Here is a 23,464-nt window from a genome sequence, read left to right as displayed (position 1 = left end):
CGTGTTGAGGATCAGCGGCGGATGTGTTGTTACCTACCCTTACCACCTGGGGGCGGCCCGTCAGGAAGATCCAGTTGCAGCAGGAGGTCTTTAGTCCCAGGGTCCTTAGCTTAGTGATGGGCTTTGAGGGCACTATGGTGTTGAACGTTGAGCTGTAGTCAATGAACAGCATTCTCACATAGGTGTTCCTTTTGTCCAGATGGGAAAGGGCAGTGTGGAGTGCAATAGAGATTACATCATCTGTGTATCTGTTAGGGTGGTATAAAAATTGGAGTGGGTCTAGGGTTTCTAGGATAATGGTGTTGATGTGAGCCGTGACCAGCCTTTCAAAGCATTTCATGGCTACAGACGTGAGTGCTACAGGTCGGTAGTCATTTAGGCAGGTTAGCTTAGTGTTCTTGGGCACAGTGACTATGGTGGTCTGCTTGAGATATGTTGGTATTACAGACTCAGACAGGGAGAGGTTGAAAATGTCAGTGAAGACACTTGCCAGTTGGTCAGCGCATGCTCGGAGTACACGTCCTGGTAATTCATCTGGCCCTACGGCCCTGTGAATGCGGACCTGTTTAAAGGTCTTAATCACATCGGCTGTGGAGAGCATGATCACATAGTCGTCCGGAACAGCTGTTGCTCTCATGCATGTTTCAGTGTTACTTGCCTCAAAGTGAGCATAGAAGTAATTTAGCTGGTCTGGTAGGCTCGTGTCACTGGGCAGCTCTCGGCTGTGCTTCCCTTTGTAGTCTGAGTAATAGTTTGCAAGCCCTGCCACATCCGACGAACGTCTGAGCCAGCGTAGTACGATTCGATCTTAATCCTGTATTGACGCTTTGCCTGTTTGATGGTTCGTCGGAGGCCATAGCGGGATTTCTTATAAGCTTCCGGGTTAGAGTCCCGCTCCTTGAAAGCTGCAGCTCTACCCTTTAGCTCAGTGCGGATGTTGCCTGTAATCCATGGCTTCTGGTTGGGGTATGTACGTACAGTCACTATGGGGACAACGTCATCGATGCATTTATTGATGAAGCCAGTGACTGATGTGGTGTACTCCTCAATGCCATCGGAAGAATCCCGGAACATATATTCTCTGCTAGCAAAATTGTCCTGTAGCTTAGCATCTGCTTCATCTGACCATTTTTTTATTGACCGAGTCACTGGTGCTTCCTGCTTTAATTTTTGCTTGTAAGCAGGAATCAGGAGGACATAATTATGGTCAGATTTGCCAAATGGAGGGCAAGGGAGAGCTTTATACACATCTCTGTGTGTGGAGTAAAGGTGGTCTAGAGTTTTTTCCCCTGTGTTTGCACACTTAACATGCTGGTAGAGATTTGGTAAAACGGATTTAAGTTTCCCTGCATTAAAGTCCCCGGCCACTTGAAGTGGCAGCATCAGTCTGTGGTGGTATGTAGACAGCTACGAAAAATACAAATGAAAACTCTCTAGGTAGATAGTGTGGTCTACAGCTTATCATGAGATATTCTACCTCAGGCAAACAAAACCTTGAGACTTCCTTAGATATTGTGCACCAGCTGTTGTTTACAAATATACATAGACCACCACCCCTTGTCTTACTAGATGCTGCTGTTATATCCTGCCGATACAGTGTAAAACCCGCCAGCTGTATGTTCTTCATGTCGTCGTTCAGCCACGACTCGGTGAAACATAAGATATTACAGTTTTTAATGTCCTGTTGGTAGTTTAATCTTGCTCTGTTACGTCCGTTGTTGGAATGAGACCAAGGTGCAGCGTGTTAGGCGAACATCTTACTTTAATTTAAAATGAACGCTAAAAACCAACTAAATACAAAACGAATGTTAAGTTCTGCAGGCTATACAGCAACTAACAAAATCAAGATCCCACAAACTAAGGTGGAAAACAGGCTGCCTAAGTATGATCCCCAATCAGAGACAACGATAGACAGCTGCCTCTGATTGGGAACCATACCCGTCCAACAAAGAAATAGAACACATAGATTGCCCACCCTAGTCACACCCTGACCAAACAAAAATAGAGAATAAAAAGGATCTCTAAGGTCAGGGCATGACAGTACCCCCCCCAAAGGTGCAGACTCCGGCCGCTAAACCTGACTCTATAGAGGAGGATACGGGTGGGCATCTAGCCTCGGTGGCGGCTCCGGTGCGGGACATAGACCCCGCTCCGCTCGCGGATCCGCCACCTTCGGTGGCGACTCTGGTGCGGGGATCGACGCCGGAGGAACCGGACCATGGATCGTCGCCGGAGGCTCCGGACCGTGGATCTTCGCCGGATGCTCCGGAACGTGGATCATCACCGGGGACACAGGACTGGGAACCCTCGCTGAAGGCTCTGGACTGGGAACCCTCGCAGGAGGCTCTGGACTGCGAACCGTCGCTGGACGCTCCGGACTGCGGACCGTCTCAGGAGGTTCCGGACTGCGGACCGTCTCAGGAGGTTCCGGACTGCGGACCGTCTCAGGAGGTTCCGGACTGCGAAACGTCGCCGGAAGCTCCGGACTGGGAACGTCGCCGGAAGCTCCGGACTGGGAACTATCGCCGGAAGCTCCGGACTGGAAACTGTCGCCGGAAGCTCCGGACTGGGAACTGCTCTGGACTGGAAACTGTCGCCGGAAGCTCTGGACTGGGGACTGTCGCCGGAAGCTCTGGACTGGTGACTGTTGCCGGATGCTCTGGACTGGGGACTGTCACTAGAAGTTCTGGACTGGGGGGGGGGGTGCGCACTGGAGGCCTGATGCGTGGGGCCAGTACAGGTGGCACCGGGCTGGTGATACGCACCTCAGGGCGAGTGCGGGGATGAGGCACAGGACGTACTGGACTGTGAAGGTGCGCTGGGGACACAGTGCGTAGAGCCGGTGCAGGATATCCTGGACCGAGGAGACGTACTGGAGACCAGGAGTGCTGAGCCGGCACAACACGTCCTGGCTGGGTGCTCACTTTCGCACAGTAAGTGCGAGGAGCTGGCACAGAACGTACCGGGCTGTGGATGCGCACTGGAGACACATTGCATATCTCCGCAAAACATGGTGCCTGACTGGTCCCACGCTCCTCACGGTGACTGTCTTGATCCAGACACGAAACCATCCACTCTACATCATCACTCCCCTCAACTATCTCACAATACTCCTCGCTCAGTCTATCCCAATACTCCTCTTCGCTCTCAAACTCGCCCCTCGGCTTCGCCGACCAACCCGTGTGCCAACCCCCCCCCCCCCCCCCCCCCCCCCCCGCCACCCAAAAAAAACATTTTGGGGTCTGCCTCACGGGCTTCCGTCGTGGTCGTGAACTTCGGAGTCGCCGTTGGTCCTCCTTCGGTGCCTCTGCCTGCTTCCATGGCAGGGTCTTGTCCCCTGCCATAACCTCCTCCCATGTCCATGATGTCCTCCACTCACTTTTCTCCCGGGCCCAGGATCCCTGCTCCTCCTGGCCACGCTGCTTGGTCCTTTGGTGGTGGGATCTTCTTTTACGTCCGTTGTTGGAATGAGACCAAGGTGCAGCGTGTTAGGCAAACATCTTACTTTTATTTAAAATGAACACCAAAAACCAACAAAATACAAAACGAACGTAAAGTTCTGCAGGCTATACAGCAACTAACAAAATCAAAATCCCACAAACTAAGGTGGAAAACAGGCTGCCTAAGTATGATCCCCAATCAGAGACAACGATAGACAGCTGCCTCTGATTGGGAACCATACCTGGCCAACAAAGAAATAGAACACAAAGATTGTCCACCCTAATCACAGGGCGTGACATGCTCATAGGTCATCGATTTTGTTTTCCAATGATTGCACGTTGTCCAATAGGAGGAATGGTAGTAGGGGTTTACTCGCTCGCCTACAAATTCTCAGAAGGCAACCTGACCTCCGCCCCCTTTTTCTCAGAAAGCAAAAGATAGTGATTTGGGCCTGTTCCCGGGAAAGCAGTATATCCTTCACGTCGGACTCGTCGGACTCGTTAGAGGAAAAAGTTTCTTCCAACTCGTGGTGAGTAATCGCTGTTCTGATGTCCAGAAGTTATTTTCGGTCATTAGAGCCAATAGCAGGAACGGTATGTACAAAATAAGTTTTTTTTAAAGTTCAAAACTACGCTAAAAAAATGAACAAAATATCACATTTGGTTAGGAGCACTTAAAATGTCAGCCATCCTCTCCGGCATCTCTTCTTCTTTTTGGTGTCCTTTAGTAATGGTTTCTTTGCAGCAACTCAACCATGAAGGCCTGATTCTCGCAGTCTCCTCTGAACAGTTGATGTTGAAATGTGTCTTTTACTTGAACTCTGTGAAGCATTTATTTGGGCTGCAATTTCTGAGGCTGGTAACTCTAATGAACTTATCTTCTGCAGTAGCGGTAACTCTTGGTCTTCCTTTCCAGTGGCGGTCCTCGTGAGAGCCAGTTTCATCATAGCGCTTGATGGTGTTTGCCACAGCACTTGTATAAACTTTCAAAGTTCTTGAAATGTTTCGGATTGACTGACCTTCATATCTTAAACTAATGATGGACTGCCCTTTCTCTTCGCTTATTTGAGCTGTTCTTTCCATAATATGGACTTGGTCTTTTACCAAATAAGGTAATCTTCTGTATACCACCGCTACCTTGTCACAACACAACTGATTGGGTCAAACGCATTAAGAAGGAAAGACATTTCACAAATTAACTTTTAACAAGGCACACCTGTTAATTGAAATGCATTCCAGGTGACTACCTCATGAATCTGGTTGAGAGAATGCCAAGTGTGTGCAAAGCTGTCATCAAAGCAAAGGGTGGCTACTTTGAAGAATCTCAAACATAAAATATATTCTGATTTTGTTTAACATTTCTTTGGATACTACATGTTTCCATATGTATTCTTTCATAGTTTTGATGTCTTCACAATTATTTTACAATGTAGAAAATAGTGAAAATAAAGAAAAACCCTGGAAGGATTAGGTGTGTCCAAACTTTTGACTGGAACTGTATTTTTAAGAATTAAGCTTTATCAGACCGGCCCAGTAATTAGGGCAAACGCCAGATGGGTCATTCCTTTAGCTCAGTGGCCAGTCTAAAAAGTTTGCAAGCGTAGAGATAGATAGAGGACTCGCATGGCCAAAAGTCACTAGAGTAGTAACGGGGTGGGACTTCATATGGGTTAAGGAAGGATCACATAATTCCATGAAGGTCACAATGAGGGATCAGCCAATGAATTATACTTGTGAACAAACATTCCATAACTGCAGATGGCAGTAAATCGCCAACATTGGCTTCACACCTGTTCTAACAACACTCTCCAGGTGGCAGTATGCACCCTTCCAGTATGTTTGAAAACTCATAGAAGTAGTAGAAGAAAATGGACTACTTCAAAATGGAGATGGCCTCAATGGAGCTTCCAGTGATCTTACAGACTCCGAATAGAGACCCACAGTGGAGGTGTCATAATACCCATAAAACCTAGCCGTCAAACAGAGAAATGGTTCCAATTGTTTAAAAAATCCCCTATGGAACCATTTCCCTATTTGACTGCTAGGTTTCATGGGTATTATGTGGTACTCTATTGGGACAGACTGAGGTGTCTTTAGATTAAATGTAGCTGAGTGGGGAATTGGACTGATCTTCCTCATTGTGCATGAAGCTATTTCAAAAATACATTGGAATTATTTTCATTGGCAAGAAAAAATGCAACTGTTTGATCAAGAAAATGTATTCATTCTTTTTATTTTACAGGAAATTATTTGTGTTTTTCACTTGCTAATTCAAATTTCTTCAGAATATCTGCTAGATCCGTCATGTCTAGAAGAATACTTTATTGCTCATTTGTGGAAACAGAACTTATTGTATCCTTATATCCTTTTACTCTGTCCCCAACCCCCCTGAAACACACGTACATGTGTTGTTCTTCTAGCAGCATCCCTGATTTGACTTTACTACAGTAAAATACATTTAAAGGAAATGCAGAAGAATTCACAGAAATAGAATGCAATACAAAGGAGAAACAAGCGATTAGTTTCATGATCAAAACAAATGTATAAGCATTCAGTTCTGGCAGATGATCCTGTCAGACCTGGGATTCAAACCGGCAACCCTCCCCTGCTGCTGTAATATCTAAAGTCATAATTGGTACCAGTTTAGGTTCAGATTTTTGATGAGAAAAATCAAGAGAGTTTGGAAAGATTTTTCTCTAATATTTTTGTAATACATGTCCTGATAATCTTGGTCCCAATACCATATAAGATAGGGTGTACCAGTGGTGGGAAAAGAATGAGCTGTACTGATATTAATAGATTAAGCTCTGTGCCTGTTGTAAACAGCAGAAAAAATGGTTTGCAGAGAAGTTGATGAATATGATCAAGTGGGGAGCACACACATTAAAAGCCTTCGTTCGTGACTCCAAACAATATCTTTACATATGAGAGCACAACTAATACCAAAGGTAAAACCACTAGACTTGATATGATACATATATCATACAGGTTGATCAGCGCACTTTCAACACGAGAGAGTTTAACAACTGCTTAGTCATCACAAAAAAGCTGTTGTACTTGCACAAAGGGAGCCTTGAAGTGATAAACGTTTGAAAAGAGTTATGGGAATAAAATATACCAAGGCTAACAACATATTCACTTTAGAAGGAGTCATAATGCTATGATATTGAAATGGCTTAAAAATGGAGACATACCTGTCATAAGCCATTACTGCTAGAATAACGTAAGCAAACATTACATATATATTGCAGAAATATTTTTTGTACGGTGGGCCAAGAGACCAGAGCCAAGAGACCAGAGCCAAGAGACCAGAGCCAAGAGCCCAGAGCCAAGAGACCAGAGCCAAGAGACCAGGGCCAAGAGAACAGAAGAGGCAGAACGGGTTAGGGTGTAGGGTCATCCCAAGGATCCCACTTAGCATCTATTTGAGCACAGCTTGAAGGTAGGGAGGGCCTCTCCCCTTGATGCTCTGTAGTTATGCAGTTAAATAGCTAATATATTACAATACATTATAAACTTTACAATAATATTTGGGCTACGGAGAAATTATTCCAAAATGACACGTATCTGTACCGTCAATAATAGCAATTATAAGTAATAAAACACATAATTAAATGTTACAAAACAATTACAACCAGGTTATGTTTTAGGGTAACGGCCTAGTACCTTTTTACAAGCCTGCCTGATATTAACCATCCTAACGCCATACATAATAGGATTGAAAAGTGGTGGACATATTGGAAAATAAACTAATAAAATAGTGCGAAGTATAGGTGGAAGATCTGCAGTTTCATATCTGCTTTGTAGAATCAAAAATAAACAGCCAAAGGAGAAGTTCAGCAAAGAGGCTATATGTGGTGTACAGGTATTAAATGCTTTCTGTTTCGTCTCTTTAGAAGACTTCAAACATATTCGTAGAATTCTTACATATGAGTATATGGTAGGAAGTATAGTACAAGAAAAAGAGAGCACAGTGGCAACAAGACCCCATATGTTATTCAGCATAGTATTTGAACAGGCAAGCTTGACTACTGAGTAGTTGTCACAATACACTCTGTCTAGAACGTTACCACAAAATTGCAGTCGCAAACTCAGGGAGATAATGATTGCATTGATTAAAAAAGAATACACTTGGGGCAGTAGAATTAAGCCACAAATGGTTTTAGGTGTCATAATATTGTTATACTGTAGAGGATAACAAATAGACATGTACCTGTCATAGGACATAACTGCTAAATTACTATATTCTGTTAAACCATATGTGTACAACACATAAATCTGAAGGTAACAATAAAGAAGGGAAATATCATGTGTGTCAGAGAGTAAGTAAAACATGAGAGCAGGAAACAAACCAGTGCTCCCATACAACTGATTAACAAACAAAGCACATAGAAACAGATACATGGGTTCATGAAGGCTTCTTTCAATGCAGATAACTCCAATAAGCAAAGCATTGGCAAGAATGATGACAAAATATATTACAGTCACTAGAGCAAAGTAGAAATACTTCAATTGTCCGATATCACCGTATGCAGCAAGCCTGAAGACCTCGTAGTGAGTAGAGTTTTCCATGGTCCTGGGAGTTGTTAAAGATGTGCTGTCAATGCTTGAAGAAGAGGAGCAAATCCTCTATAGTACTGTAACTTCAATATAAGTTAAAACAATGAAATCACAAAGACCAGACAACCTAAATTGATAACCTTGACCTGTTCATGTTACAGTGATACATTTTCCCATAGCTGTACTCACCAATAAAGATGGCTTTTCATTCTCCGGATAACATAATTCATAGCCTAAATTAAACAATATTATACTTTCTATCCTGCACTCATTATTTATTGCATTAAAATGCTAAATATATTGATAAAATTGATATACTGTTTAGACTGACCATTTCTAATCCATGTTGAACTCCTGAAACTCAGCTCCTCACTTGATTCTTATACTTGTGGGATGTAAAAAAAAAACGCCTGCCTTGGCGTGATAGTCCCCAATACCTGGGGGAAATTTGATATTCTTGGTCAAGGAAACATATAGAAAAAAACAGATACCATTTTGTAACACAGGCCCTCCATGGGGCCGGTAGCCTAGTGATTTAGAGCGTTGGGCCAGTAACAGAAAGGTTGCTGGTTTAAATCCCCAAGCCAATTAGGTGAAAAATCTGTTGATGTGCCCTTCAGCAAGGCCCTTAATCCTAATTGCTCACTCTGGATAGGAGCTTCTGCTAAATGACTAAAATGTAAATGTTCAAAACCTTTCTTAAATTCTCTAGAAATACAGTAGTTCATAAAGAATAGTAGATTAAACAGGGCATGTCTAGCCGATGTGAAATGGCTTGCTAGTTTTGTCACACCCTGGCCTCTGTTATATTGATTTTCTTTATTTAGTTTAGTTAGGTCAGGGTGTGACATGGGGGATGTTTGTGTGTTTGGTCTAGTTTAGGGTATGTGTATTGTTTAAGGTGTTTTTAGTATGTATGGGGTTGTGTTCAGTGTAGGTGTTTAGGAAAGTCTATGGTTGCCTGATTTGGTTCTCAATCAGAGACAGCTGTTTATTGTTGTCTCTGATTGGGAGCCATATTTAAGGCAGCCATAGGCTTTAGGTGTTTGTGGGTAATTGTCAATGTTGAACGTTTGTAGCTTGTGTATGCACTTACGTTTGCAGCTTCACGGTCGTTTGTTGTTTTTGTTTTGTAAAAGTGTTCGTTTCGTGTTTCGTCATCTTTAATAAAAGAAGATGTCTACATATCCCGCTGCACCTTGGTCCGCTTATTATGACGGTCGTGACAGAATTACCCACCAACAAAGGATCAAGCAGCGGTGTAACGGGAGAAAGCAACAGGACCCACCTACACAGGATTTCTGGACATGGGAGGAAATACTGGACGGTAAAGGGCCATGGGCTCAACCTGGAGAATATCGCCGCCCTCGTGAAGAGCTGGAGGCAGCTAAAGCCGAGAGGCGGCGGTATGAGGAGGCAGCACGGAAACAGGAGAAGGATCTGGGCTACACTACGTGGGAAGAGATCGACAGATGGGCGATCGACCCTAAGAGAGTGCCAGAGCCCGCCTGGGATTCTCTGGCGCAGTGCGAGGAGGGATACCGGCGAATGGAGGCAGCACGGCGAAACAGTAGGAAGCCCTCGAGGAAATGCCAAAAATTTCTTGGGGAGGGGCTCATGGGGAGTGTGGCGAGTTCAGATAGGAGATCTGCGTTAACTTCCCGTGCTACCCGTGAGGACCCTAAGAAAGCACCTGAGCCAGTCGGGCTGATATTGGAGGTGAGCAATGGGAATGATACAGAGACTGTTAAGGATTTATTGGGGAGGTTGGAGGAGAGTGAAATGATGGAGCTGCTATGTTGGTGCGTGAGGCACAAAATCCACCCGACAGAGCGTGTGCGGGATGTGATGTTACCTGAGTCAGCTCTCCATGCTCGTCCTGAGGTGCGTGCTAACCGTCTGGGAATGACAGTCCCACGAACCAGGCCTCCTGTAAGCCTCCCTAGTCCTGCACCTCCTGTAGCAGCCCCACGTACTAACTCCCCTGTGGCAGCCACTCGTACCAGTCCTCCAGTTCCGGCACCACGTACCAAGCCTCCTGTGCGTCTCCAGAGCCCTGTGTGTCCTGTTGCTTCTCCCCGCACTCGCCCTGAGGTGCGTGCCCTCAGCCCTGTACCACCAGTCCCGGTACCACGCACCAGTCCTATAGTGCGCCTCGAGAACTCAGTGTGCCCTGTTCCTGCTCCCCGCAATAGCCTTGAGGTGCGTGTCTCCAGTCCGGTACCACCAGTTCCGGCACCACGCACCAGGCCTACAGTGCGTCTCAGCCGGCCAGAGTCTGCCGTCTGCCCAGCGGCGCCTGAACTGCCCGTCTGCCCAGCGGCGCCTGAACTGCCCGTCTGCCCAGCGTGGTCTGAACTGCCCGTCTGCCCAGCGGCGCCTGAACTGCCCGTCTGCCCAGCGGCGTCTGAACTGCCCGTCTGCCCAGCGGCGCCTGAACTGCCCGTCTGCCCAGCGGCGCCTGAACTGCCCGTCTGCCCAGCGGCGCCTGAACTGCCCGTCTGCCCAACGGCGCCTGAACTGCCCGTCTGCCCAACGGCGCCTGAACTACCCGTCTGCCCAACGCCGTCTGAACTGTCCGTCTGCCAAGCGCCGCATGAACTGCCCGTCTGTACTGAGCCTTCAAAGCCGCCCGTCTGTACTGAGCCTGCAAAGCCGCCCGTCTGCCATGAGCCTTCAGAGCCGTCCGCCAGACAGGAGCCGCTAGAGCCGTCCGCCAGACAGGAGCCGCTAGAGCCTTCCGCCAGACAGGATCAGCCAGAGCCTTCCGCCAGACAGGATCAGCCAGAGCCTTCCGCCAGACAGGATCAGCCAGAGCCGTCAGCGAGCCATGACCAGCCAGAGCCGTCAGCGAGCCATGACCAGCCAGAGCCGTCAGCGAGCCATGACCAGCCAGAACCGTCAGCGAGCCATGACCAGCCAGAGCCGTCAGCGAGCCATGACCAGCCAGAGCCGTCAGCGAGCCATGACCAGCCAGAGCCGTCAGCGAGCCATGACCAGCCAGAGCCGTCAGCGAGCCATGACCAGCCAGAGCCGTCAGCGAGCCATGACCAGCCAGAACCGTCAGCGAGCCATGACCAGCCAGAGGCGTCAGCGAGCCATGACCAGCCAGAACCGTCAGCGAGCCATGACCAGCCAGAGCCGTCAGCGAGCCATGACCAGCCAGAGCCGTCAGCGAGCCATGACCAGCCAGAGCCGTCAGCGAGCCATGACCAGCCAGAGCCAGCCAGCCAGGATCCGCCAGAGCCAGCCAGCCAGGATCCGCCAGAGCCAGCCAGCCAGGATCCGCCAGAGCCAGCCAGCCAGGATCCGCCAGAGCCAGCCAGCCAGCCAGGAACCGCCAGAGCCAGCCAGCCAGCCAGGATCCGCCAGAGCCGTCAGTCAGCCAGGATCCGCCAGAGCCGTCATTCAGCCAGAATCCGCCAGAGCCGTCAGTCAGCCAGGATCCGCCAGAGCCGTCAGTCAGCCAGGATCCGCCAGAGCCAGCCAGCCAGGATCCGCCAGAGCCGTCAGTCAGCCAGGATCCGCCAGAGCCATCTGCCAGTCCGGAGCTTCCCCTCAGTCCGGAGCTGCCCCTCAGTCCGGAGCTGCCCCTCCGTCCAGTGGCGCCCTCTGGGATGGTATTCAGTCCGGGACTCGCCGTTCCAAAGGCGCCACCAAAGCGGTTAGTGACTATGGTGGAGGGGGGTCCACGTCCCACACCCGAGCCGCCACCATAGGAAGGCCCACCCGGACCCTCCCCTTCTGTGTCAGGTTTTGCGGCCGGAGTCCGCACCTTTGGGGGGGGGGGGGGGTACTGTCACACCCTGGCCTCTGTTATATTGATTTTCTTTATTTAGTTTAGTTAGGTCAGGGTGTGACATGGGAGATGTTTGTGTGTTTGGTCTAGTTTAGGGTGTGTGTATTGTTTAAGGGGTTTTTAGTATGTATGGGGTTGTGTAGGTGTTTAGGAAAGTCTATGGTTGCCTGATTTGGTTCTCAATCAGAGACAGCTGTTTATTGTTGTCTCTGATTGGGAGCCATATTTAAGGCAGCCATAGGCTTTAGGTGTTTGTGGGTAATTGTCTATGTTGAACGTTTGTAGCTTGTGTATGCACTTACGTTTGTAGCTTCACGGTCGTTTTTTGTTTTGTAAAAGTGTTTGTTTCGTGTTTCGTCATCTTTAATAAAAGAAGATGTCTTCATATCCCGCTGCGCCTTGGTCCGCTTATTATGACGGTCGTGACAAGTTTGCGTTTCACACTTGCGTTCAATCGGAGACGTTACCCTCTCTGAGACCAAGAAGTAGTTGTTTCCCTTGCTATGCAAGGGCTGTGGCTTTTGTTAAAACAATGTAGCCTGGTACTCTACACTGTAGAAGTATGTGACATAATTTTCACACTTTAGTCATTTAGCAATCGGGATTAAGTGCTCAAGGGAACATCGACAGAATTCTCACCTAGGTGGCTCAGGGATTCAAACCAGCAACCTTTTGGTTACTGGCCCGATGCTCTTGACCGCTAGGCTACCTACCACCCCATCACCAATGGACTGGGCAGGCTACACTCTCTAACATTTTAGCAGGAGTTTGTTTTCCATGTATTGTGCACCATGTACAATAAATAAATTGTTCCGTGAAACCAATCCAAGTCTCTGACAAAGAGTTGGTTTCCCGGACCCAGAGTCTACTCCTGAACTAAACCACACTGTCAATGGAGATTCTCCATTGAGAATATATTTTATTCTAGGACCAGTCTTAATCTGGGTCTTGTTTTCCAGCCCTTAGTCTTGTTCCCAACTGCTGTTAGGAGCCAGGTCCTCGGGGCATGGAGCAGTTTGGCATTGCTGGAACTTCGGGTGCGTGGAGGTTCATAGGGGAGAGTAGGTCTGACAGGTAGGCTGGTTCGATGCCGTTAAGAGCCTAGTAAATGAGGAGAATTTAAAACTAATTTATTTGAGAGACAGGTAGCCAATGGAGATCAGCAAGTGAATAAAAGGTATGACAATATTTCACAAATTAGCAAATGTTTTACATGTCTGATTTTCACCATCCTCACCCCCATTCATGATTATACTGAACTAAGTACACAAAACAAAAATATAAACGCAACATGTAAAGTGTTGGTCCCATGTTTCATTAGCTGAAATGAAAAATATCCATACACACAAAAAGCTTAATTCTCTAAAAATGTTGGACAAATGTGTTTACATCCCTGTTAGTAAGCATTTCTCCTTTGCCAAGATAACCCATCCATCTGACAGATGTGGCAAAAAGCTGATTATACAACATGCTCATTACACAGGTGCACCTTATGCTGGGGACAAGAAAAGGCCGCTCAAAAATGTGAAGTTTTGTCACACAATGCAATGCCACAGATGTCTCATGTTTTGGACCCGGCTCTCTAGTGGGATGGCCTATGCCCTCCCAGGCACACCCATGACTACTCCCCTGCCCAGTCATGTGAAGTCCATAGATTAGGGTCTAATGAATTGATTTCAATTGACTGATGTCCTTATCTGAACTGCAACTCAGTAAAATCTTTGAAATTATTGCATGTTGCGTTTATATTTTTGTTCAGCTTACGTATTAACCCAGCAAACAAGGGATGTCCTAAGGACATTTGGAAATGTTCTCATTAGGTCCCTTTTAGGTAGTGTTTCCCAAAGTTGGTCCTTTGCACGTTTAGTTTTTTGCCCTAACACTCCATAGCAGATTCAAATAATCAAAGCTTGATGATTAATTAGTTCATTATTTGAATCAACTGTGTAGTGCTAGGGCAAATACCAAAACGTGCACCCCTTGGGGTCCACAGGACCACGTTTGGGAAACATTGCTTTAAGGGTTTGAGCGAGACGTTATCCCACTGACATTCTGAGAAAATCTTAGGAACTTTAAAACATGACGTTAACCTCGGTAAGAGGACATTCAGTACAGATCCCGGTTTGGACGCAGTATAATGTTATAATCATTTATTTTTAAGTCCATTAGGGAACATTATGAAAAGGTTCCTATTTGTGTCTGACATGACGTTATACGTGGGACATTCAATGACCACAAGGACACGTTTCATGATGGTCAATGGGACGTCATATGATGGTCCCAAGGGAACGTTTTTTTGGGGACCTTTATCTAGTTCCCTGTAAGTTACCAGGATGTCACTGAGGACCATATCATGACCTTTTTAGGACGTTCTCAGTACTTTAATTTTAGTAGTCATTAGGATGCCCTGTGATGGTCTCAAGGGAATATTCTCTGGGGGGCTTTTGTGTAGTTCCCTGGAAGTCACCAGGACGTCTCAGAGGATCATGTCAGGACCTTTTTAGGATGTTCTCAGGACTTTAATTTTACTAGTCAGTAGGACGTCGCGTGATAGACCCAAGGGAATGTCTCTGGGGGACTATTGTCTAGTTCCCTTTAAGTTACCAGAACGTCACTGAGGACCATATCATTATTTTTTTAAGACGTTCTCAAGACTTTCATTTTACTAGTCATTACGACGTTGCGGGATGGTCTCAAGGGAACGTCCCTGCAAACAAAAATTTGTCTTTAGAACGTCCCCAGAACGTCACAAAATGGTCATCTAAAGAGGTCAGGATGTTGTGTCATGGTCCCCTGAAGGTTTTTGTCACAAGATGGTCCCAGGAGTCCCAAGGTAACTAAATAATTAAATGGTATGGAGGTTTTAAGGTAAGTGGTACGCTGTTCAGCTAAAACAATCTTTATTCAGCGACAATATGATCACATTTGACATGAACTGAAATTTCATTATTTCATACCTGGGATATCAAACTCACAACCTTTGGATTTGGGGGTATATAGATAATTTTTTTGCTGCACCACAATATGTAGAATTTCTGAAGTCCCATACATGTTCATTACCTATAATACATCTCTGCACTTAGCAAAATAGTGCCATCTGCACTGTTATTTTAGTTATCAGTTAATCTGACTATTCTCTCATCATTGAGTTCATTTACTTATTTCAGCTATTTGAGTTTGGGTTTTCACTATAGTTGTCTGTTTTAATCGTACTCCTGAATCACTATGATAAGGATAATAGTTTTTCTTGAGTGCATTTTTAACAGACCTGATATTTACTTTGAAGTGCAAAGTGTAGGAATACAAGTGAAATCAGTCATTGACATAGACAAGGTGGCATAGCATGAAGATCGGAATGTTGTGAGTTCAAATCCCAGGTGAGGACATGTTTGAATAATAATTACTGTATAAATGAACATGCACAATGTAATCATGTATGTCAAATATGTGAGTTGAAAACAGTGTATGGTAAAAGCACTGTGTATGGTGGGGATGCCCCTAACATTGTCAAAAGACAAAGGGCTGTGACTGGACCAGTGGTTTACAAATCAGGAACTTGATGGGCTTGGCAACAATAACAAGTGATGTGTAATGAAACTAGGATATGCATGCCCTTCGTAAACATGGATAAAGTTTCTTTGCTACCATCAAGTGAACGGTGACTATCGAACCAAGGCCTTCAGAGGGAACAAAAATCTTTCAATAGCCTACGTTGAATCAAACTTTAAAAATCTAGAAATTAACAGACAACATAGCATCACTAAATGCGCTGAAATCCGAAGGGGATGGCCAGCAGAGATAGGTGGGATGGGATGAGGGAAACCGAAATCTGGAATCTGGAGATGAGTGAGAGTGAAGTTGCTGAGTGAGTGGTAAAGTGACGGCAAAAATATAAAAATGAAGAAAGACACTAAAAAGGAAGGTTATTGGTTGGGAGCGAAGGGTGCTGGACCGGTGGCTGTGAGGTTGCTGGTTCAGTTCCTCGAGTTAGCTGGCAGGGGGATCTGTCGATGTGCCCTTGAGCTGGGCGCTTGACCGTGGTCGCTCTGGATGGGAGCATCTGCTAGATGACTTAAATGTAATGCAAATGTGGAGCAGCTTCTCTGCAGGTGGATTGTATATTTTAAAAGTCAATGAAAATACGGAAAATGAAAACACCTGCTGCTGCAGCAGCCGTCGTTGCCAATGTCACACTACTGCAACAACTAGCGTGGTAAGATTACAGCTTGCTATCGCCGGTTAACGCTTGATCTGATTGCATCTAGGCCTTCATTTCACCCCATTGTTGAAGCACTGACTTTAACATTGATCTTGTGTCTAATCCTCTCACTGATAAACAGGCATTTTCATATCTGTTGATGGTCCTTTAGGTGCCTTTTGGCAAACTCCAAGTGGGCTATCATGTGCCTTTTACTGAGTAGCTTTTGTCTGGCCGCTCTACAATATAGGCCTGATTGGTGGAGTGCTGCAGAGATGGTTGTCCTTCTGGAAGGTTCTCCCATCTCCACAGAGGAACTCTGGAGCTCTGCGGAGTGACCATCGGGTTCTTGGTCACCTCCCTGACCAAGGCCCTTCTCCCCCGATTGCTTAGTTTGGCCGGGTGGCCAGCTCTAGGAAGAGTCTTGGTGGTTCCAAACTTCTTCCATTTAGGAATAATGGAGGCCACTGTAATGTTGGGGACAATGCTTCAGAAATGTTTTGGGTACCCTTCCCCAGATCTGTGCCTCGACACAATCCTGTCTCAGAGCTTTATGGACAATTCCTTCAACCTCATGACTTGGTTTTTGCTCCGACATGCACTGTCAACTGTGGGACCTTATATAGACCGGTGCAGTTGTGTAAAGTACTTAAGTAGTATTTTAAAGTATTTTTACTCAAGTAGTTTTTGGGGGATATCTATGCTTTACTTTTTATATTTTTGACAACTTCTGCATTTACTCCACTACATTCATAAAGCAAATAATGTACTTCTTACTCCATATATTTTCCCTGACACCCAAAAGTACTCATTACATTTTGAATGCTTAACAGGACAGGAAAATGGTCCAATACACGCACTTATCAAGAGAACATCCCTGCTCATCCCAATTGCCTCTAATTTGGCAGACTTACTAAACACAAATGCTTCATGTGTAAATTATGTCTGAGTGTTGTAGTGTGCCATTGACTATCCATAAATTTTCAAAACAAAAAAGGTTTGCCAAATTTAAAGAATTTGAAATGATTTATACTTTTACTTTTGATACTTAAGTATATTTAAAATCAAATACTTTTAGTATTTTACTCAAGTAGTATTTTACTGGGTGACTTTCACTTTAGCTTGAGTCATTTTCTGTTAAGGTATCTTTACCTTTACTCATGTATGACAATTGGGTACTTTTTCCACCACTGGACAGGTGTGTGCCTTTCCAAATCATTTCCAAGTCATGTCCAATCAATAGACTCCAATCAAGTTGTAGAAAAATCTCAAGGATGATCAATGGAAACAGGATGCACATGTGCTCAATTTCGAGTCTCATAGCAAAGGGATTGAATACTTAAAAAAAAATGTTTATACATTTGCAAAAATGTCTAAAAAACGTTTTTTTACATTATGGGGTATTGTGTGTAGATTGATGAGGGAAAAAAATGTAATCGATTTTAGAATAAGGCTGTAACCTAACAAAATGTGGAAAAAGTCGAGCGGTCTGAATACTTTCCAAATGAACTGTATATAAAGTTGGCTATATACAGTTATTTTGAGTTTGTTGGTCAAGGTAACAAGATGACTCCATGAAGCCAAACACCTGAATCTCAGTCATTGACAACAAATAAGAGGGGCAAAGTTATTCCACACGACATCCATGAAAAATAATTCTGACAAAGGCCATTGACTGCTAGAACATCATTATTTTAATATTTAGATAAAATAAAGCACCAAGATTTTAATTGTGAGCGAGAGTTGCACATTTTCCTTCCTAATGTCTATGAAAAATTACAAATGGAAATTGTCAATATAGCTTTATAGACCAACAAGAAAGATATGTTGATACACACAAGCGCATAACCACAATACATTTAGATTAGGGCAGCAACTTTCCGGTTGAACATCTGTACAACTCTATTCCGAACCCGAGTGAGTTTCATCCCGTATATGATAGGGTTCACCAGAGGAGGCACAACTAGGAACTCCACCGCCATGATATTCCTCAGGGCCAGCAGGCTGGTGTTGCTGCCGTAGCGAGCGTACATCACATCGAAGGTGAGGGATATGGTGAAGTTAGTCAGGGTGATCAGATGAGGCAGACAGGTCTGCATGAACTTCTTTCTCTGCACACGGGAATGCAAAGACGCTTTGATGATGTTCATGTAGGATATCAGGATGAGTATTGTTTGAGAAACATGAGAAAACGTGAGAATTAAGCCGTAGAGGTTGTTCAGAGTGGTGTCAACGCATGAGAGCTTCACGACCGCCCAGTTTGAGCAGTAGAGTTTATCGATGTCGACGCCACAGAGGGGTAACCTAGCTGTTAGTCCCATCCCAATGCTACTTTCTAGCCATGAGAAAATCCACGTAAGAAGAAGCAGTGTCCACACTTTTCGAGTAGTCATGATAGAGTGGTATTGTAACGGCTTACAGATGGCAACATACCTGTCATATGCCATCACTGTCAAGCTGGTGAATTCACAGAAAGCATAGGAGTAGATTACCAATATCTGGGTCATGCACCCAGGGTATGATATCACATGAGAGTCAAATAAAAGGTCATAAAGTATCTTTGGGTAGAAAGCTGAAGCGCCATAGATACCATTAATACACAGATTACAGAGAAATAAATACATAGGGTCATGCAACATTTTCTCCAGAAAAATGGTAACGATCAGTATCAGATTCACAAAAATGGTGAAGATGTATAGGATGAGAGTAAATGAGAAGTAGATGTGTTTGTTTGTCTGTGTCACGTTCAGTCCATGCAGCACAAACACTATCTCCTGGGAGGAGTTGAAATCCATTGTCATTGATAGCAGGCACACATGGCTGGTGTACACAGGACCTGAGAATGTTCAGTTTATCCAAGTTTTGATGGTTGGTCTATTTAAAAACAATTTGATTACATGTTAACAGTAACTGCCACCCATACAGCAGTCTGTCAGCCTCTCAACGACGATAGCTCTCCTTCAAACAATGGTGTTGGTATTCAGATCTCAAACAAGTCAACCCAAAACCACCCAGCTTCAGCAGCCACCTACATTACAATGCAGTGAGCACACAGACCAGTATTCAACCCGTATCACATTCTGGTGAGCATGAAGCATTATATATATATTGTTTTATGATCTTCACAGATCTTCACTTAATTTAATTCAAAGTTAGAGAGAAATCCTAAACAATATTAAACTGAATTAGTTAGATGATTAATCGAAACAAAGTAAGTATTTTCAAAGTCTTAAAAGTAGGTTCTCCTTGAAGATGATCATTCGTATGGTTTGTGTATTTGTATGGTCTCTGTAGCTCTGTACTGAGGGCCAGAGCAGAACACCTCCACCTGAGCAGACCAGATCATACCTACAGTAGGTATGACACTTCTCCACTCTCCGCACCACAACCTTTATGGGGCAGTATCTGAGTATCTCAACTGCCATAGCAACGTGTGGGATGTATGGAGTGACAGACAGGTGAACCCCTCAGACACACACTGCTTACTCTGGAGGTTACCTTCCTAATGAGACCATGTCTATAGGACTGACTATGAGATGAGGTATGCAATAGAATAGGATGTTGTTTATGTAGCAAGGTAATATTGTGGAAGTTCATATTCACACTTTCCATAAAATGCAAAGATCTCAGCAAAGCTTAGCTCACTTCTGTGCAATTTTTATATTTTCAAGTTAATGTTCAAGTTTTTTGGGCTATATTTTAAACAGACCTTGTTAGAGCATGGCCAAATTCCTATTTAGTAATTGGACCACAAGGGTTAATTTTTCTTTGTCTCTAAAGGCTTTCCACAAAATGCACAGATTTCAGCAAAGTTTAGCTCACACCTGTGCACATTTTTTGCACCATTGCTCAGCTCCAGGAAGTGAATCAGAGAAGGGCTAGACTAGTAGTAGCCAGTTTTTGCATTAATTAATGATAAAAATGTATGTAATGAAAAACATTTCAATTGCAAAATTCACTCTAAAATATTGTCAGAGCGTATAAAAATTGTTCTTTGTACAAAGTACTATAACCTTCATAAAGTTCATATTGAAGTGGTCCATATCATCTATCTACCCCCAGCGGACTGCTTACGTCTTGATTGACACAACCCATCCAGCCAGGGACATCATGCTCCACAAAATGTTGAGGTGGTACCGATTAGCAAAATGTATATCATTCAATTTTTCAATCAATTTTATTTTATATAGCCCTTCGTACATCAGCTAATATCTCGAAGTGCTGTACAGAAACCCAGCCTAAAACCCCAAACAGCTAGTAATGCAGGTGTAGAAGCACGGTGGCTAGGAAAAACTCCCTAGAAAGGCCAAAACCTAGGAAGAAACCTAGAGAGGAACCAGGCTATGAGGGGTGGCCAGTCCTCTTCTGGCTGTGCCGGGTGGAGATTATAACAGAACTATGCCAAGATGTTCAAAAATGTTCATAAGTGACAAGCATGGTCAAATAATAATCATGAATAATTTTCAGTTGGCTTTTCATAGCTGATCATTAAGAGTTGAAAAACAACAGGTCTGGGACAGGTGGCGGTTCCATAACCGCAGGCAGAACAGCTGAAACTGGAATAGCAGCAAGGCCAGGTGGACTGGGGACAGCAAGGAGTCACCACGGGCAGCAGGCCCGACGCATGGTCCCAGGGCCCAGGTCCTCCGAGAGAAAGAAAGAGAGAAGGAGAAAATTAGAGAGAGCCAAGATTTTCAAAATGTTCATAAATGACAAGCATGGTCAAATAATAATCAGGAATAAATCTCAGTTGGCTTTTCATAGCCGATCATTAAGAGTTGAAAACAGCAGGTCTGGGACAGGTAGGGGTTCCATAACCGCAGGCAGAACAGTTGAAACTGGAATAGCAGCAAGGCCAGGCGGACTGGGGACAGCAAGGAGTCACCACGGCCGGTAGTCCCGACGTATGGTCCTAGGGCTCAGGTCCTCCGAGAGAAAGAAAGAGAGAAGGAGAAAATTAGAGAGAGCCAAGATTTTCAAAATGTTCATAAATGACAAGCATGGTCAAATAATAATCAGGCATAAATCTCAGTTGGCTTTTCATAGCCGATCATTAAGAGTTGAAAACAGCAGGTCTGGGACAGGTAGGGGTTTCGTAACCGCAGGCAGAACAGTTGAAACTGGAATAGCAGCAAGGCCAGGCGGACTGGGGACAGCAAGGTGTCAGCATGCCCGGTAGTCCTGACGTATGGTCCTAGGGCTCAGGTTCTCAGAGAGAAAGAGAGAACGAGAGAATTAGAGAGAGCATACTTAAATTCACACAGGACACTGGATAAGACAGGAGAAATACTCCAGGTATAACCAACTGACCCTAGCCCCCCGACACATAAACTACTGCAGCATAAATACTGGAGGCTGAGACAGGAGCGGTCAGGAGACACTGTGGCCCCATCCGAAGAAACCCCCGGACAGGGCCAAACAGGAAGGATATAACCCCACCCACTTTGCCAAAGCACAGCCCCCGCACCACTAGAGGGAAATCCTCAACCACCAACTTACAATCCTGAGACAAGGCCGAGTATAGCCCACAAAGGTCTCCACCACAGCACAAACCAAGGGGGGGCGCCAACCCAGACAGGAAGATCACGTCAGTAACTCAACCCACTCAAGTGACGCACCCCTCCTAGGGACGGCATGAAAGAGCACCAGCAAGCCAGTGACTCAGCCCCCGTAACAGGGTTAGAGGCAGAGAATCCCAGTGGAGAGAGGGGAACCGGCCTGGCAGAGACAGCAAGGGCGGTTCGTTGCTCCAGAGCCTTTCCGTTCACCTTCACACTCCTGGGCCAGACTACACTCAATCATATGACCTACTGAAGAGATAAGTCTTCAGTAAAGACTTAAAGGTTGAGACCGAGTCTGCGTCTCTCACATGGGTAGGCAGACTGTTCCATAAAAATGGAGATCTATAGGAGAAAGCCCTGCCTCCCGCTGTTTGCTTAGAAATTCTAGGGACAATTAGGAGGCCTGCGTCTTGTGACCGTAGCGTACGTATTGGTATGTACGGCAGGACCAACTCGGAAAGATAGGTAGGAGCAAGCCCATGTAACGCTTTATAGGTTAACAGTAAAACCTTGAAATCAGCCCTTGCCTTAACAGGAAGCCAGTGTAGGGAAGCTAGCACTGGAGTAATATGATCAAATTTCTTGGTTCTAGTCAGGATTCTAGCAGCCGTATTTAGCACTAACTGAATTTTATTTAGTGCTTTATCCGGGTAGCCGGAAAGTAAAGCATTGCAGTAGTCTAACCTAGAAGTAACAAATGCATGGATTAATTTTTCTGCATCATTTTTGGACAGAAAATTTCTGATTTTTGCAATGTTACGTAGATGGAAAAAAGCTGTCCTTGAAACAGTCTTGATATGTTCGTCAAAAGAGAGATCAGGGTCAAGAGTAACGCCGAGGTCCTTCACAGTTTTATTTGAGACGACTTTACAACCATCAAGATTAATTGTCAGATTTAACAGAAGATCTCTTTGTTTCTTGGGACCTAGAACAAGCATCTCTGTTTTGTCCGAGTTTAAAAGTAGAAAGTTTTCAGCCATCCACTTCCTTATGTCTGAAACACAGGCTTCTAGCGAGGGCAATTTTGGGGCTTCACCATGTTTCATTGAAATGTACAGCTGTGTGTCATCCGCATAGCAGTGAAAGTTAACATTATGTTTTCGAATAACATCCCCAAGAGGTAAAATATATAGTGAAAACAATAGTGGTCCTAAAACGGAACCTTGAGGAACACCGAAATGTACAGTTGATTTGTCAGAGGACAGACCATTCACAGAGACAAACTGATATCTTTCCGACAGGTAAGATCTAAACCAGGCCAGAACTTGTCCGTGTAGACCAATTTGGGTTTCCAGTCTCTCCAAAAGAATGTGGTGATCGATGGTGTCAAAGGCAGCACTAAGGTCTAGTAGCACGAGGACAGATGCAGAGCCTCGGTCTGACGCCATTAAAAGGTCATTTACCACCTTCACAAGTGCAGTCTCAGTGCTATGATGGGGTCTAAAACCAGACTGAAGCATTTCGTATACATTGTTTGTCTTCAGAAAGGCAGTGAGTTGCTGCGCAACAGCTTTTTCTAAAATTTTTGAGAGGAATGGAAGATTCGATATAGGCCGATAGTTTTTTATATTTTCCGGGTCAAGGTTATCTTTGAATGTACCCACAAGTGTCACGGGATGATAACGCTGATGTGCCAACTTCTGTCTGTACCGTTTAAGCTACAAACTAATATGACCCCACTATGGAAAGATGAGACTCTCACTAGTTCTCCGTTTTGCTCACAAGTGTCACAGACTCGTCTGAATGTAACCCATACATATTAATGAAAGAATGGTGGTAGTTTTGTGGCAAAAACACACATATTTCCTGAGCTTTCTTATATCTATATAGGACAGACACTTCAAAACCTTATTCCTTGTGATTTATTTTTTTACTGTATTTTTTGCCATTCATGAATGTTATTCAT

The 23,464-nt window shown here is 44.9% G+C and overlaps 2 protein-coding genes and 1 pseudogene across 2 annotated transcripts; all 3 read right to left on the bottom strand.

Moving 5' to 3' along the window:
* Positions 1 to 6,110: 6,110 nt before the first annotated feature.
* LOC129831584 (olfactory receptor 52K1-like) lies at positions 6,111 to 6,675 on the bottom strand (annotated as a pseudogene).
* Positions 6,676 to 7,079: 404 nt separating this feature from the next.
* LOC129831541 (olfactory receptor 11A1-like) lies at positions 7,080 to 8,012 on the bottom strand. The gene has a single exon (XM_055894904.1). The coding sequence runs from the start codon at positions 8,010 to 8,012 to the stop codon at positions 7,080 to 7,082; it is 933 nt and encodes a 310-aa protein (XP_055750879.1).
* A 9,774-nt stretch (positions 8,013 to 17,786) lies between these two features.
* On the bottom strand, positions 17,787 to 19,295 carry LOC129831540 (olfactory receptor 4E1-like). Its single transcript, XM_055894903.1, has one exon. The coding sequence runs from the start codon at positions 18,796 to 18,798 to the stop codon at positions 17,857 to 17,859; it is 942 nt and encodes a 313-aa protein (XP_055750878.1). The 5' UTR covers positions 18,799 to 19,295; the 3' UTR covers positions 17,787 to 17,856.
* Between the last annotated feature and the right edge of the window lie 4,169 nt (positions 19,296 to 23,464).

This window comes from Salvelinus fontinalis, chromosome 33, assembly GCF_029448725.1.
Source record: "Salvelinus fontinalis isolate EN_2023a chromosome 33, ASM2944872v1, whole genome shotgun sequence".
In the NCBI taxonomy this organism is placed as follows: Eukaryota; Metazoa; Chordata; class Actinopteri; order Salmoniformes; family Salmonidae; genus Salvelinus; species Salvelinus fontinalis.
This window is presented reverse-complemented; position numbering and strand designations above follow the sequence as displayed.

Coding starts and splice junctions, on each gene's coding strand:
- LOC129831541 (XM_055894904.1), bottom strand. CDS start 8,012: ATGGAAAACTCTACTCACTACGAGGTCTTCAGGCTTGCTGCATACGGT.
- LOC129831540 (XM_055894903.1), bottom strand. CDS start 18,798: ATGACAATGGATTTCAACTCCTCCCAGGAGATAGTGTTTGTGCTGCAT.